Source organism: Nannospalax galili, unplaced genomic scaffold (genome assembly GCF_000622305.1).
Source record: "Nannospalax galili isolate Female #2095 unplaced genomic scaffold, S.galili_v1.0 scaffold768, whole genome shotgun sequence".
Taxonomy (NCBI): Eukaryota; Metazoa; Chordata; class Mammalia; order Rodentia; family Spalacidae; genus Nannospalax; species Nannospalax galili.
The window spans coordinates 7,577,982-7,595,500 of NW_008360317.1; the positions used below are offsets into that span (position 1 = coordinate 7,577,982).

Consider the following 17,519-nt stretch of genomic DNA (forward strand, 5'->3'; position numbering starts at 1 on the left):
CAGTATAAGCCCTGTAATACTAACACTGAGATGTTGGCGCATGCATCTCTAATCTCTATGCATCTGATTATTACTAGTCATAATCGATTGCATTGGACCCTTGGTGCCTGTGTATGTCTATGAAGTCATCGGGTGGATTTCAGTGGTAATGTTTATCACCTTTACTAATTAGCAGAACATAAATTTCCATGCTTCCTGCTCAAATATAATACATTTTAAAAAATTTGTTGATTGTGTGTGTGTGTGTATCACATAGAACATCCCAAACCATTTTATTCAACTATACACCCACTTCCCAGATGGCACCCTCCCATAGCCTCCCTCCCAGCACCAGAGCCCTTACACTCTGATATCCCTGCTACTGTCTGCTGTGTTGTCAGCATCCCCGGCCATTCCCCACTACTTGCCCTTCTGGTGAATCTAGTCAGCCTATGTAGAGGTCTTTCTTTAGGAGGGTCAGCTGTTCCTTATCTAGCAGCAATCAGTTGTCAATATTCCTTTAGATAAGATTGGGGTCTGCTGTTCATTTTCCCAGTTCTATGCTGGGTTACTGTCTGGGAGTCCCTTGGGCTACCCAGGACAACAACTCAAAAGAAGGTTAGCCGGGCGTGGTGGTGCACTCCTTTAGTCCCAGCACACAGGAGGCAGAGGCAGAAAGATCTCTGTGAGTCCAGCTGGGGCTATAGGGAGACCCTGTTTCAAAAATACCAAAAAAAGTAAATAAAAAAATTAAAAAAAATAAATAAATAAAATTTCCAGTTTTGAAGTTCGAAGTAAGTGAAGCTTTTTACACACTTCTCAGCTGGAGCTGTGCATAGTTCAGGTTTCTTCAGTCAATAGTGACAGAAATGAGAAGGCCACTCGGGTACTAACTCGGGCAGCAAATTAACTCTATTGAATTTAACCTAAATTTAAATCTTTAATGATTTTATAAAACAATAGACCTAAAAGGAAAAGTCACAGTACAAAGGAGAAGCATCATTAAATGTGAAAGCACTACTTTGCTGTTTTTTGTTTTTGTGTGTCTTTTGAGATAGCCATCTCACTCACATGTAGCCCTGGCTGACCTGAAACTCCCTATGAAGACCACGATGGCCTGTGAGGATTAAATGTGTGAACCACCATACCAGGCCCTACAAAAACGTTGTTATATTTCAGAACATATCCTAAAATATCAAAGTTATAAGAGACTAATATGGTCAATTTAAAACATTGGCCTGTTACAGTGCCATGTACTCAACAGTTAAGCCTGATAATGGTACTGTTGGTGCTGAAAGTTTGGGTAGTAGGAAAAGAAACATGTTACTATGAAGCTTCGTGTAAGTGCTACAGACAAGAATGATTCAGAGGATCTGAGAACTTAAAAGAAAGTTCCTGAAGAATCTGAGCAATGTGGGTAAATGTTTGGATCATTTTCACACTACATTACATGAATTAACCACCCTCCCCTCAAAGGCTATCATTAAATTGATGAGCTACATTTTATTTGAAAAAATAAATATAATCAGGCATGATGGCATAAACCTTTGATTCCAGCACTTGGGTAGCACAGGCAGGTGAATCTGTGAAATCAAAGCCAACCTCGTCTACATAGTGAGTTCAGGCCAGTCAGGGCTACACAGAAACTGTGCCTCAAGTCAGTCAGTCAATCAATCAATCAAAGAAACAAGAATATGATGAATCTTGATTATGGTTTTGGTCACTTTTGTGTCCATAAAACTAATGGAATAATTTTTAAGATCTTGCCACAAATAGCATTTAAAAATTGTTTTTTATTTATTATTTTTATTTTATGTGTATGAGTATATTGCCTGCATGTATGTGAGCGCACCTGTGTCGTGCAATGCCGTGGAGGTCAGAAGGGGACTTCGGATTCCCCTGGAACTGGAGTTAAGGATGGTACATAGCCACCATGTGGGTGCTGGGAATTGAACCTGGGTCCTCTGCAAGAGTAGTCAGTGCTCTTAACTGCTGAGCCATCTCTCCAGCCCCACAGATATTTTTAAAAGAGTATTTTTAAAAAGTGTTTTTAAAAGTATTTTAAAAAGTATTTTTAAAAGTGATGTTTTACTGAACTTTAAAAAATATTTTATTATTTTTATTTTATGTGTATGAGGCCTACATGTAGGTGTCGATGTACCCATGTCCTGCAATGCCAGCGGAGGTCAGAAGAGGGTGTCGGATCCCCCAGGAACTAGAGTTACAGATGGCTGTTAGCTGCCAAGTGGGTGCTGAGAATTGAACTTGGGTCCTCTGCAAGAACAATCAGTGCTCTTAACCGCTGAGCCACCTCTCCAGCCTGTTTTACTAAATTTTAAATTATGAACATTTTGCTATTCTTCTTCCTCTTTTTTTTTGTCTTTTTGAGACACTGTCTCCCTATAGCCCTAGCTGGCCTGGAACTCACTACATAGACCAGGCTGGACTTGAACTCACAGAGATCTGCCTGCCTCTGCCTCCTGAGTGCTGGAATTAAAGGTGCACACCACCACGCCCAGCTTTGCCATTCTTCTTAAAGTCACCAAAAGGGGTGAGAAAAATAATTTTTTTTAGGGGCCATAAATAAAAGGATTAGGTCAAACACCATACATGTGTTTTAATAGTGGATCTAACTACAGGGAAGACTGTACAAAATAAAGTACATTACGCTACCACCAAAAAGTATCATTTAAATTAGTAAGAAAAAGCTAAGATAATACTTTTATTTCTCCTAATAATTTCTTTATTCTATCAAATTCAGTTTTGCAGGTAATTCTTAAAACTGGCTTTAAGTATAAAGAATGCTATGTTCCTGGTTATAATAATCATGGAACTAACAAACCCAAAAGTGAACTGCATAGAAATCACTTGCCTTCTGTTCAATTTTTCAAACTGCTATATTGGGTGAATAATGAGAACTCCAGCCTAATAATAAAAGATATTTAAAAGAAACTATTCATTTTTATCTATTGGCCAAGTAAAAATTTTTCTAGCTTTTAAATCACATTATCTTTCAAATAACTAAAATAAAATTACTCTTAACTATGGCCTATTTTTAAATCTTCAAAATGACAATCCAAAAGTATCTCTATATAATTTGAGACCTTAAAAATTAAGGTTTAATTTTTCTGTTGCACTTTAAATCCTCCACTCAAATTAAAAATACATTTAATTAATAGTAAGTAATCTTATTTCCTTAAAGACTGACATAACTATAAATTTCAAGGCAAAAATTATTACCTCATTAATATTTGACCATTATCAAAAAGCACACTGAAATATTTGGCCATAGTCCAGAATATTTACTCACCAATCAGATAAAATATTTACTAATCAAACCATATCCCATTTAATCCTAAGAGTTTCAAGCCACAAATGCATACTACTTCTGCAAAGATTGAATAACCCAAGTACCAAAAGGTTTATTTAATACAAAAGCTTGTAACCCTGTGTGAAAAAAGGGTAATTTGGATTCTTAAGTTAGCCACCAAAACCCTATGCTGACCTCTCAGGATGTACAATCCCAATTTCTTCACTTTATAGAATTGTTCCATGATACTTGGTAACAAAATGAAAACAGAGTCAATAAGAATATTGATTAACTGTCAGAATTGATTCCTTCACAAACCCTGTTTTCACAACAGCAACCCTGTATCATCAGGGGAATTAAAAGTTGCTGAACTCAACAATCCCTTCAGTTAAACAAACAGACCCCTCATAGAGCTGTCCAACGCTGCCCAAACTATCCATCCTTTAGTCGAATCAGTCAGTTTCATGAATTGTAGGATTTATCTTCAAGTCCAGTGCTGACTCAGAGGGTAGCTTGTTCCCTAGGGAAAACAACCAACAAAAATCAGAACAGCTACTGCTCATAAGCTCTTTCATCACCCATGTGGAAAGGATATACTTATTGGGTCCAAAAAAAAAAAAAAAAAAAAAAGATCAACTTCTTTTCAACTAGAGAAGTAGCCAATAATTGAAGGCATCTATATGCTCGCTTAAAGCTTTCACTCAGTTACAGCAAGAATGTTAAACAGCCAACAAAGTTTGTAAGAAAAGCTATCATAGCGCACATGGTTTCTGGCAGAGAAAAAAAAAATCTAGGGAATATAAATGGCAAATATTCCAAAGGCCAAAGCCAAATCCTATTTTATTTGGGATTCATTTATCTTAGAAAAATTGCTTTAAGGTATTATGGCAGGAGGCATTAACTGTATCCACAGAGAAGGTAGAGTTGCATTGTTTAATGCACAACACACTAGTGAAGTGTTCCTTCAGTTGCAAGGTTCTCATTTAATAATGTTCTGACTTAAAATGTACAAAAAGAGTTAACATTCTTCAAATTCTCACCTTCCTTGGTATGTGTAAAATAAAAATGAAAAGGGCTCTCTCTCTCTACATATATATAAAGCCTTTAAGCTTCAAGATACACAACAAAACAAGGTAGGGCTTTTCCTTTCATGATTTAGTGTTGTTTGATGAAATCCCGTGCTATTATAAATAAACATAGGAGGCATGAAAATACAAAAACAAAAAAAATTAAGGAAACAAAATGGCTCAAGTTAATTCCAAAACACTGAAATGTCATTTTGTTCAATATAGTGAACAGAAAGAATCATAATTTAACAATTCAACTTTTAATTTTTTAAAAAAAATTGTAAGTGCTAATAAGTAACGAAGTGTGAAAACCTACTCTCATTTTTAAAAATGTCCTTATTTCCACGTGTAAGATGGAAAATTCTGGATGTCAATAATCTCAGTGCCTCAGAGCTCAGATTTGTAGCAATAAATCTGAAAATAAAGTAGACATACTTGAAAACTGTATGCATTTGAACATAGGCACCTGGTGTTTTAGCAATTTCTTTTCCTTCCTTTTTAAATTTTTTGTTGAGTCATCATTTTCCCAACTGATGGGATATATACATGGAGGGAGGGGGTGTTTCTAATCATCTGAGACCCACTGAAGGCAATGAATGCTATCTGTTATATACCATCCTCAAGAAAATAATGAGATAGACACTTGTATCATTTCCTGTACTCTGTGGTTGAAATGAGTACTCTCTACTGGGAAACACTGAAAACCTCCCTTGTTTCCCTAACATATACACTGGTAATTCCCTCCTACTGAGAAATAAGCTGTCTTTGCCAATGGTTTTCAAACTGTATTAAACATAGACACAGGCTTCCTTAAGTGCTTCAGGGCTCTCTACTACTGCTTGATTTGAATTTTTCATCTATTTTCCAGTATTTATTACATTAGCAAAACATAAGTGCAGGCCACAGTTAGTATGCATTTGATTTTCAACATAACACCACCAACATATTTAATTCTGCTGAGTTAAAATATTTTTGTGCACACCTCAAATGAAAGCCTTGCTGTTAACCCTGTACTTTACATGTTCATTATATACTTGCAAGGTAACCTTTAAATGCACAAGTGTGCAAAATAAATGAGTGTAAAACTTATCCTTGAGAGTTAGAATTTCCCTATCACTGCATGATAATACAAAAAAAAAAAAAAAGGAGACTGAGGATTAAGACAATAGATTTCAAGCTATTACAGTCTACAAAATACCACTTAGCCTAGTTCTTCTCATTGAGTAACGTTATGAGTAAATGGAGTAAAGTGGATCCTTTAAATGCCAAATTTGTATTCAATAATTTCAGACTCTGAGACTACATATAGACTTCATGAGAGTTTTGCTGCTTTAAAACACACACACACACACACACACACACACACACACACACACAAAACAACTGAAAACCATTATTCTAAGTTCTAATCAATTTTGGTAATCCTGATTCACAGGTTCCCAAGTGGCAGTAGTAATTAAGTCATAAAGTTTTGTTGCTATTCCCTGCTAACTCACCATGTTTCAGTACTTCTTTGTTCAGATACACAGTTCAAATACAATGTATCAAAATTTATAGAATTAAAGGCAAAATTACTAAAGATTATAAAATAGGAGTGTCAGGTACTTAAATATGAACACTCTGTCTCCATGTCATTTCAAATTTTATTTTCCTTGCTTCCCTGTTTCAGCCCATTCTAACCTTTCACTTGCCTAGCAATTCTAATTTTAAAACAAAATACTACTGCTTAGAAATTGCAGAGATCGATCCTTTCCTTATCACACAACTTCTTTCAAAAAACTAATTTGAAAAGGTAAAAGAAAAGCCCGTGGGCTTTTTTGTTAACATCACTTTCTGAGCTCTGGCTAGAATTTAACTAATATGCATCAATACCAAAATATAACTTTGTACCAATCTGCAAATGACTGCTCTACCTGGAGGGGTCCTCCTAGGGAGATCTAGAATTTCTCAATCAACACTTAAGGGTTAATGATTATTCTAAGCAGAGAACCCTGTTTTAAGCATAACTAGGATTTTTTTTTTTCACATCTATTGAGTCTTCTTGCAACTCAGACTGATTTTTCTTAAACATTCACTGGCTAGGTAAGAAAACTTACTGTGCTATAAACTGATTAAATGCGGGCGGGGGGGGGGGACGCTGTAAACTTCATAAATTCTCAATTGTGTTTTCAGACTATCTAAACAAATCTTATCCATCCTCTAAAATTCATCTTATTTTCTTTTCCATGAAACTTTACTCCCTATAAATCCTTATTCAAATAAGATAAAATTCACCTTTCTTCAAATTTTCTGACATCTTGAACTTTTCTCCTCTAGAATGAAAAGGGTATGTGAAAGGACTCATGTGCATTTTAGAAACACAGATAAAGGTGAACATTCTCAATCTGAGATTTCAGACTCAGAGTTGATAGGTCTTAAGGGAGGCGAGTATTTACAAGGCATAATCGGTAACTATGGTTTGTATCTACACATGAAAGCTCCCTAGAACAACTGAGTAACATGAGGCACTGAACAAAGTTTAATATTTACTAAAGATCTCCATATGTAATCACAATAATAGAGAAAATTACCATAATGTTTCTCTAAAAGCATTTAACTTTAGTGGATGAAGTAAGTATGTATAAAACATATGAGTCTTATGAAGACTCAAAACACCACAAAAGCATAGAAATAAAAAATAATAAGGACTAGAGAAACAAAAGGTATTGAGAAAAAAAGATTTAACACTGATCAATGAAGAGCAGGCAAAATCTCAATAAACAAGAATTTCTTCCCAACATTTTAAAAGTATTTTATTATTTTTATTTTATGTGTATGAGTATATTGTCTGCATGTAGGTAAGTGCACCCACAGACTTAAGAGGACATTAGATTCTCCTGAAACTGGAGTTACAGACAGTTGTTAGCCACTATGTGGGTGCTGGGAATTGAACCTGATTGTTTGCAAGCACAGTGGTTACTCTTAACCACTGAGCCATTGCTCCAGCCCCAAAAACTTTTTCCAAGATTTTTAAACACTTATTTATCATGTGTGCTCGTGTGTGTGTGTGTGTGTCTGTCTGTCTGTCTGTCTGAACAACTTGCAGGAGTCAACTCTAGCCTTCCTCAAGTGGGTCCTAGGAGTCAACCTCAGGTCACCACGCTTGACCATAAGTTACAACCTGAACCATCTCACCATCCCTAAAGAATTCTTTGCCACTCCCTGCTGGTCTAGTGGTTAGGATTTGGCACTATCACCACCACGGCCTGGTTTCGATTCCCAGTCAGGGAAGCCTTTCTTCTGGGCTGGAGAGATGGCTCAGCGGTTAAGAACACTGTTCTTGCAGAAGACCCGGGTTCAAATCCCAGCACCCACATGACAGCTAACAACTGTCTGTAACTCCAGGTCCAGGGGATCCAATGGCCTCTTCTGTTCTCTGCAGGCATTGCATGAGATGGGTGCACACACATAAAATAAAATATTTTTTTAAAAAAAGAATTCTTTATACAGATTAAGGCCTAAGCAAAGTACAGAATTGAGGGAAAGGGTAAACATGTCCAAATACATATTCTTTTAAAAATGTTTTCTTTTTATTTTACTCATGAGTGGTTTGCCTGCCTGTAAGTAAGTACACATGTATGCAGTGCCTACAGAGGTCAGAGAGGGTGTTAGATCACCTGGAACTGGAGTTAAGGTAGGTTGTTAGTCACCATATGGGTGCTAGGAACCTAGCCAGGGTCCTCTCCAAAAGCAGCCAGCACTCTTAACTGCTGAGCAATCTCTCCAGCCCCCAAATACACATTCTTAAAGAACAGGATACATACTCTGGAGTATAAGAAGTCCCATATGAGGTAGACTTGAAGAGACTAAACTTATTCAGAAAAAAAGTGGTTACTTTCTGGGAATTCCTAGTGGACTGGAACCTGAGACATCACTAAGTTTTTAATTTAGTATCTTTGCTACCTTAACTAAGCACATATCATGAACTGTGGCTGTAACTTATGCAATTTAGGTCAAACAGCAAATCTATCATGAATTTCTTCTTTCTTCACAACTTCATAAATAGAAGATACATTCATCCTATCATACACAGATCTTATCAACCTCATAATTTTCTTATGAAATGAGAAGTCCTTTTCATTTAAAACCTTTACAGTTTCTCTTTGGCATAGTGAACTGCTAGCATCATTATCCTTATGTTTTGGGGTCATTAAGTATATTAGGGGTCACATGAACACATTTTAATATTTAATGATAAAAAATTAGCACTAAAGTGACAAATGCACAGGTAGTATATACAGAGTTGATGTGCTGGACAAAGAGTTGACTAATATCCTGATGGTACACAGCAAGATAGAGTGACATTGCACCTCACCATTCAGAAAAGTATCAACTGTTTCTGTAATTTATTATTTAATATTTTAAGATGAGGATTATTACAGATAACCAACTACAGAATAGGACATATTTTTAAAAATATGACATTTTAACTAAGACCTAAAAGAAGAGGAGCCAGTCACACCACAGGAAAAACAAGTAACCATTAGTGAATGCACAAGAGGAAGAATGATAAGGTGAGATGAAAGAGATCTGCAGTACACAGATTATGTAAGCTAGTGCAATGGGCTAGGATTTTATTCTAACGACAATTAGAAAGTCATGAGCTATCATTTTCTCTATGGAAAGGCAACTGTTTAAAGGCAGACCAATTAGACTACTTACTTAAACAGTCAGTACACAAGGAGAGGCGTGATGTGATAGCTTGCTCTACAATGGTGCAATAAAAATGCACAGAAGTAAAACAGTTTGGCAATAAACTATGAATGCTGCATTCACAAGATTACTACAGACAAGTTATGAAAAGTCAAGGAAAGAAAAGAAAAAGTTAAGTTTCTTCCCAAGCATGCACCAGAGTGCTATCAACTATTTAAAATCTTAGGCAAGAAAAGCTGTAATTTGGGGCTGAAGAGATGACTCAGCAGTTAAGAGCACTGGTTGATCTTGTAGAGAACTGGGGTTCAATTCCCAGTACCCACATGCCAGTTCCAGGGTCCCCAATGCCCTCTTCTGACCTTAAACACACGCAAGGCAAAACACACTGATAAAATAAAAATAAATAAAAAAAATTTAAAAAGAAAAAGCTGTAATTCAACAAATGAAATGTAGAGTAAGAATTGATAAAATGAACTGAGGTACCAAGAGACGTTAGAACATATTCTTCTACAGTAGGTAGAAAATTTCATATTGTTTAGCTAAAGACGAACAGAGGCTACAAAATTAACCAGTATAGGATCTTTGCTATGTATAATTTTTATAACATACAGAAATTATACATTCAATTTAGTGCGAGCTTCATAACGATCACATCAAAAACTTGTAACAAGAACATATTAGAGACAACATATTGGCATTTTCTTTTCAATATAACATAAAGAACAGAAAGTACAAAGAGGCAAGGGAAAGAAGTCCTACTTCCCTCAATGTATCAAGACTAAAGATTTCCCACTGGACTGGCCTGAAAGGCTTTCTAAAATACATACCTACAGAAAAGGAGGAAAAGAGATAGGAAGGATGCAGGAGAGAAATTGGATTGAGAAGATTAGAGTGGATCCAGTGAAGAATGTACTGGATTTGTCTGTTTTCAGAAACAAGTGTTTCACTATACAGTCCCAGCTGGGCTAGAACTCACAAACCTCTTCCCACATGGGAGGATTACAGTCAAGTGCCACCATGCCCCAAAAGAATGTACATTTTTAAAAGTACCTAAGGAAATGTTAGTGTGCAGCCCTGGCAAATTGCTCAATGGTTAACACAGAGTCAAATAATTTTAATAAAATTTTAATTAGGCTTTTCTAGTAGTAATGGCTCAAAGCAGCAGAATTCTGTCATACTGAATACTAACAAATTATTATAGTGGAGAAACAAATTGTCCTTTTTTGAAGGGGGCATGCTCCCCACTCATTTCAGTATATGGCATTATTTTACAACAAGACCAAGTCTGCTTAAAAGCTCTGTCAGACAATCCTCCTCCCAGTATTATATTATCCCTTATTAATATAGGGCTATACAAAATTATTTTAAGAGTTATATATGAAATGCAAAAAAAAAATCCCTCATCAAAACTTTAGTTCCTTCATCTTTTCAACATTTAAGAATTTGAGGATTGTATTAATATTTATTTAAATAAGATACTTCATTTAATGCCATAAAAGCATGTGTGTGTACCCATGTATAGACTTACAGAGACTGGAAGCAAGAATCTGGTATCTTCTTCAGTTGGTCTTCACCTTATTTTCTGAGAAAGGGTCTCTCACTGAACCTGGAGCTTACCCACCAGCTAGGCAAACTGGCCCCTTGGGACGCTCCTGTCTCTGCCTCCAAACACTGGTACATGCCACCATGCCCAACTTTTTAATGGGTGCTGGGGATCCAAATTCAGGTCTTCATATTATACAGTGAGCACTGCACCCACTGAGCCATTTCTCTAGCCTCAACACCGAGTTTTTACACTGCATTCATATTTTTTTCATAGAAATAAAGATGGAAAACTTGGAGCTCTCATATCAAAGATACTGGATAGATTTCAAAAAGACAAACAGCCTTATGTCTACCCAGAAAACTGTGAAATTCTATTTCACCATTATTCTGATCTTATCCTGAGGTAGCTCTACATTTTCCTCAAAAAATATTTATGTTCAAAACAAAAAAATGCTCCAACCATAGAATATTTTTCCTTTATGAGAAAAAAAGCCTCACAACCCCAAGAATGCGAAGTGTTTTAGGAAACAATATACTTGAGAAAAATCACACACGTCCTCAAAAGAAGAGATCAAAATGCATAACTTTCATTTGCAGTCCTGGTTTTGCTATAGGGCTGGTCTTGAACTGGTAGTCTTGTTGCTTTAGGCTCCCAAGTGCTCAGCTTACAGGCATGCACTATCACACCCAGTGCACAATCGATTTCTAAATAACAGTGTGTAAGGTTGAGGACACAGCTCAGCATTAGAGCATTTGCCTCCCATGTGCAGAGTCCTAGTCAACCCTTGGGTAGTGGGAAGAAACAAATGGTAGAGGATGGTGTATGAACTAGTAAAACAGAATTTTAAAAATAGGACACAAGAAATATAGAATTATATGTAGCAAGCAAGAACACAAAATTCTACCCTTAAACAGTATTTTACTTAAAATTAAGATTTATCATTCTTTAGGAAAAGGCATACAAAGTGTGTGTGTGTGTGTGTGTGTGTGTGTGTGTGGCTATGCACACAGGCTGGGGGAGAGGGGCACAGGGAATCAGTTCTCTCCGTCAACCATGTTGAGTTCTGCAGAATGAACTCAGCAATATCTTAAATATCTTAACCCACACTAAGCCATCTTGCCAACCCAGAAGCAAGTTGTTGTTTTGGTTTTTTCTTTTAAATTTTATATGTATGAGTGTTTTGACTGCATGTATATAAGTGTACCCATGCCCTGCAAAGCCCATAGAGGCTAGAAAAGGATGTCAGATCCCCTGGGACTAGAGTTACAAATGGCTGTTAACTGCCATGTGGGTGTTAGGAATCAAGCCAGGTCCTCTGGAAGAGTAGACAGTGCACTTAACCACTGAGTCATCTCTCCTGTCCCCAGAAACAACTTTTTACAAAATGTGATAAAACAACTTTCTACTCTTTTTTTTAAGAAAATATTTTATTATTTTTATTTTATGTGTATGAGTGTATTGCCGGCATGTATGTGAGTGCACCTATGTCGTGCACTGCCGCGGAGGTCAGAAGACAGCTTTGAATTCCCCTGGAACTGGAGTTAAGGACGGTTTGTAGATGCCACATGGGTGCTGGGAATCGAACCCGGACCCTCTGCAAGACCAGTCAGTGCTCTTAACCTCTGAGCCATCTCTCCAGCCCCACAACTTTCAACTCTTAAAGCATCCAAAATCTAGATTCACTAGAGGGTAACACTGGATCCAAGACTTTCTGTTCTTTGTGATATCTGGTAACACTTATTTTGTAATACCCAAATGAACACCTTTTAATTAATCAATGAACCAAGAACTAAGAAGTATGAGATCATGAAGATGACCATAAATAAATGCTGAATATGGTGGCACATGTCTACAATCCCAGCACTTGGAAGACCAAGGTAGAAGGACTACTTTGAGTTTGAGGCCAGCCTGAGCTATGTAGGAAGATTTGTTTCAGAAGCAGGCAAGGGTGAAGGAGGGAGGGAAAGAGAAGAAAGAAAAAAGAAAGGAGGGAAAGTGGAGAAGGGGAGAAGAGAGGAGAGGGAGGAGGGGAGGGGAGGAAAAAGAGGATGTTTTTATTTGGGGGTAAATATAAAAGTGTAAAACGCTGACCATATGCCATTTCAATTATAACACCGTGAACTGATTGAAAGTAAAAGTGTTCTTTCTCTTCATCATAGCATGCAAAAAGTGACATGTTTTAACACAATCCCACAAAGCTATTAGCTTCCTTAAAAGATAAGAAACTTCCATAGAAGCCATGTGAATCCAGCCAAAACAAATGAAGTTTAACCTATTGTCTGGTTTGTCCTTCAACACCTATGGATTTTTAAAAACTGGTTTAGGGGCTAGAGAGATGGCTCAGTAATTTAGATCACTGGCTCAGTTCCTAGCACCCACATGGCAGTTAACAATTGTCCATAACTCCAACTCTAGGCAATCCAACACCCTCTTCTGGTCTCCACAAGCACTAAACGCCCATGGTGTACTTAGATACATGCAGGCAAAACACTTATATACATTAAATTAAAAAAAAAATTTAACTGGTTTATATAGTCATACTTGGTTTTGGTTTAATTTGTATATATGGTAGAAGATACGCATATATTAGAAACACTGTAAGCATTAATAAAATGATTAAAACCCTACAGCTTCCTCTCAGAATTTATTTAACCACTTTGACCAACCTCAGACAAATATTGACCATTCATATTATAATATGCTAAAGTTCTTCAACCACATGTTATTTTCTTTTCTATGTCTCCATACAGTGATCTTTTCTTTGGCCTAACTTCAGCCCTGCCTCTATAAACAACAGTGTCCAAATGAGTTATCATTAGTTAATTTAACTCATCATTAGAATGTTGACCATTTGTAAAATGCAGTAATCAAATTCCTAAGAATAAAGTCAGCCACTCTTTAAAAGAAAACATCCAGGCCTTTAATTATAACTTAGGGATTTTTATAGACCTAAACAGCAGTGAACTTTACTCCCTCTAACATAAGAAAAAACAGACAAGTGGCCTGCCTGTTTTCAAACCTGTCCAAGACCTCAGATGATAGGATCTTCTGCAGTATCTTCAATGGCAGCAATCCTTCAAATCACAGCATTTAGATTATTAAAGCAAAATGAGGTGCTCATTTCAGCATAACATAAACTAAAACTAGAACAGTAAAGAGGCGATTAGTATGTTTCTGCACAAGGTGACACACACACACACACACACACACACACACACAAAGCTAAGCAAACCAGACACAGGAAGACAAATACCTCATGCTTTCTCTCACAGGCAGAACTTAAATTTGAAAGTAGAGGGGGATGATGTGGGGACAAAGAGAGACCAAGAGGGGGAAGTGATCAATATAATCCATAATTTGTTGGCCAATTAAAAAAAAATTTGACAGGCATGGTGGCACACATCTTTAATCCCAGTACTCAGGAGGCAGAGGCAGGCAGACTTCTCTGTGAGATCAATACCACCCAGGTCTACATAGTGAGTTCCAAGCCAGTTGTGGCTACAGAGAGACCCTGTCTCAAAAAGACAAGAAAAAAAATTTTTTTTCCAATGGTTAAAAATCAGTACATGAGAGGTGTTGGCCACTAATTTAACTTTTTATGTCAAAAGATCATTCTTTCCCTTCTCAAGGAAGACTAAATGGTAATCATTATTATAGTGATAAAGTAGGGTGTTTTGCTTATAAACAGGCTCAAAGACAAAGGAGATTGTGAAGATTCTAACTATTCAGAGAGTAATGAGGATTCATATTAATTTAACAATAAAATTTGAATTTTCTATTACTTTTTTACTGTATAAAAGCTTGTACCACCTTTTCACTTTTGTGTATTATATGCATGCACAGGCATAGGTTATATATGCTCATGCACACATATGTGGAGACCAGAGGAGAACATTTGGTGTTCCTCTATTGTTCTCCACCTTATTCCCCTGAGAAAGTGTCTTTCACTGGGCCTGAAGCTCACTGATTTGGCTAGGCTAGCTGGCCAGCAAACTGGGTACTAGGGTCTCAAACTCTGGTCCTTATGCTTGCATAACAAATGCTTATACTCACTGAGCTGTGCCAACCCATTTTTAAGTTTGCCTTCACGAAAACAGGAGATTGAACCAAAAAACACTCTTCCAGCATTTAAAACAAATTGACCAGTCTTTTCGTAGAGTTTGTTTTTTCTTTTTTGATTGTTTTTGGAATCATTTTAAATGATACACATTAAAATATAACATCAACAACAAAGTATTTGATTATTAGTTGCAAGGCTTAAAATGTAAACAGCCATAGTTCAAAGACATACTACAATTAAGTAATCTATATTACTTTTGCCCTACTGATATAACTGAAGCTGGAAACCCTGTTACCCAGTTTTATTCAGTTTGTATCTGTGGCTTTTGCTGAGCTTCAGTAAGCCCTGCAACAATTAATTCATCAATAACTTCTTCGTTCAGAACATAGGCATAAACCAGAAATGGAGTAAAACTCTCTGTCAAAGGATAAATTAAGGGCTGGGTATGGTGGCACATGCCTTTAATCCTAGCACTTGGGAAGCAGAGGTAGATGGATCTCTGTGAGTTCCAGGTCAGCTGGGGCTACAGGGAGACCCTGTCTCAAAAAGACCAAAAAAAAAAAGATAAATTAAAGCCCATGTATCTTACTCACATGCAACAGCTCAAGTCCTTGATCCAAAATGCTTTTCTTATTTTACAGGAAAAACAGGTATTAAAATGGTATTTATGTTCTTGGCCTTCAGAGATTAAGGAAGAAGAATTCTCAGAGGAAAGAGGAGAGCAAGCTGGTTGAAGTTGTTCTCAAAATGATATTTTAGACAAGCAACAGCAGCAGGGGTGGTTCCCCTCACATAAACACTCTTTCAGATCTTGGAATTACTGCCTTCAAGGCAACCATACTAAGCATACAAGAGTCATCAATTAAACACACAGCACTAACTTACAAATGGTTTCAAATTAGTTTTCCTAAGAATAGCTGTTTATATTTAGAGGCAAGAAAAATGCATAGATAACTTTTAAGAGGTATAATCTAAATACAGGGTGTACTGGGTAGCTTCACTTGTCAACTTGCCACACCTGGAAAGAGGGAACCTCAATTGGGAATTTCCTCTGTCTGGCATGTGGGCATGTCCATGAAGTATTTTCTTTACTACTGAGTGGTGTGGAAGAGCCCCTAGGCGATCCTGGGTTGTATAAGAAAGCAGGCTGAGCACAGACCAGAGGGGCAAGCCAGTTAACAGCATTGCCCATGGTCTGTGCTTCAGTTGCTGCCTCCAGGTTCCTGCCTGAATTCCTACCCCGGCTTCTGTCCATGATGGAACTGTTAGGTGAAATAACTTCTTTCCTCCCCAATCAAGTTGGTTTTGGTCAGAGTGTTTTATCATAGCGACAGAGAAGCAAACTACGGCAATGAGGTAGAAAGTCAATGAAAGAATTTTAGTAGCTGCATAACACTAAAAAACCTACAAACTCTGGTATCTAAAAAGAATTAAATCATATTCTGGTTCAATACGAATACTGACATACTGTGGGCTGAGCACGAGTCATCAAAAAGATTTTATTTTGGCCAGGTGTGGTGGCGCATGCCTTTAATCCCAGCACTTGGGAGGCAGAGGCAGGCGGATCTCTGTGACTTCAAGGCCAGTCTGGTCTACAAAGTGAGTTCCAGGCCAGGTGGGGCTACAGGGAGACCCTGTCTCAAAAAGACAAAAAAAAAAAAAAGATAGTATTTTATTTGCAAGAAAAGAATACATGTACTATAAATTTTGGCAGTATTTGTAAAAATTGGCGAAAATATAAAGTTTGACAATTGAAACCAAACGCCTCTGATATAAAAAAATTTTTAAGCATGTTGGTAAGACTCATTTTCACTTAAAGGTAGCTAAATCACTTGCTACAGTTGCTTTGGTATTATTTTATAAATAGTTAAAGGACATGAGAGCAGGCTTAAAAATAAAAATAGACACAAAATATGTAAATAATGCCTCAAAGTTGATCAACTGTTAAAATTTTGCATCTAAGGACAGAAATGTAGCCTATCTACTTAAAATAATGCAGGTCCAGAAAATGAAGAAATGATACAGAAGAAATTTTCAGTCTTCCCACTCCTGCTCTTCCATGTTCCCCCTTCCTGTTAACTGGAGAGGCTTAGGAGTCACTTGCCCTGGGTCCTAGCCAATCTGAACACCTGCCCTCAACTGTTACATAACCAAGAAATGTACTTTAGATAGATTCAGCCATCTGAATCTTGTGAGCCATCTGTTTCTGCAATTTAATTTGTACTACTTCAAGAATGGCCTACAGAGAACAGTTAGTGACTAAAAGCATCATTGACATTCCACTGATCAAAATGACTGCTACTAGCTACAGAAACACCACTCCTAACTCTGTATATAATCAATCTAAATGTGGGAAAGTATTTATGAAACTGCGAGGAAAAAAAAAATCTTATTTCAGACATATCAATCTATGAGAGATTTGTGACTAAACAGTCCAGAATTAAATTTTCACCACTGACCTTCAGTTCACACCTGTGGTTTAGATAGAATTTTTCACTGCATGTATATGTACACTAAGGACAAGAAAGTTCTAAATCTGTAATTCAGTAACACTCAGCATACTCTAAGCTAACTATACATCAAAAAGACAAAAGGAGTTAAAAAAAAAGAGTCAAATTAAGATTCAAACAACAACTGAATAACTAGAAGGGCTGCAACCATCAAGACTATTCCTATAGAATTGGAGGATTGCTCCCAACTATACAAGTGATCACAGCACAGTGAATTTACTCACCACATTCTCTCTCACTGAGTACCTACAGCACACACACTATATATATATGTATATATATGTGTGTGTGTATATATATATATATAGTACACACATTTTATAGAATTATATATTAATTATTACATGTATGTATA

At 36.8% G+C, this 17,519-nt stretch overlaps 1 protein-coding gene across 9 annotated transcripts in view; it reads right to left on the reverse strand.

Annotated features, from left to right (window-relative positions):
• Pan3 (poly(A) specific ribonuclease subunit PAN3) overlaps positions 1 to 17,519 on the reverse strand; it is a 165,666-nt gene that overhangs the window by 59,984 nt on the left and 88,163 nt on the right. The window contains exon 6 of one of the 9 annotated variants that reach the window (XM_029559618.1): positions 3,692 to 3,809. The exons of the other annotated variants lie outside the window; for them this stretch is intronic. Coding sequence (XP_029415478.1) covers positions 3,692 to 3,755 — 64 coding nt within the window. The 5' untranslated portion in view covers positions 3,756 to 3,809. The remainder of the gene's footprint in view (positions 1 to 3,691; positions 3,810 to 17,519) is intronic. 9 annotated transcript variants of the gene reach the window in all.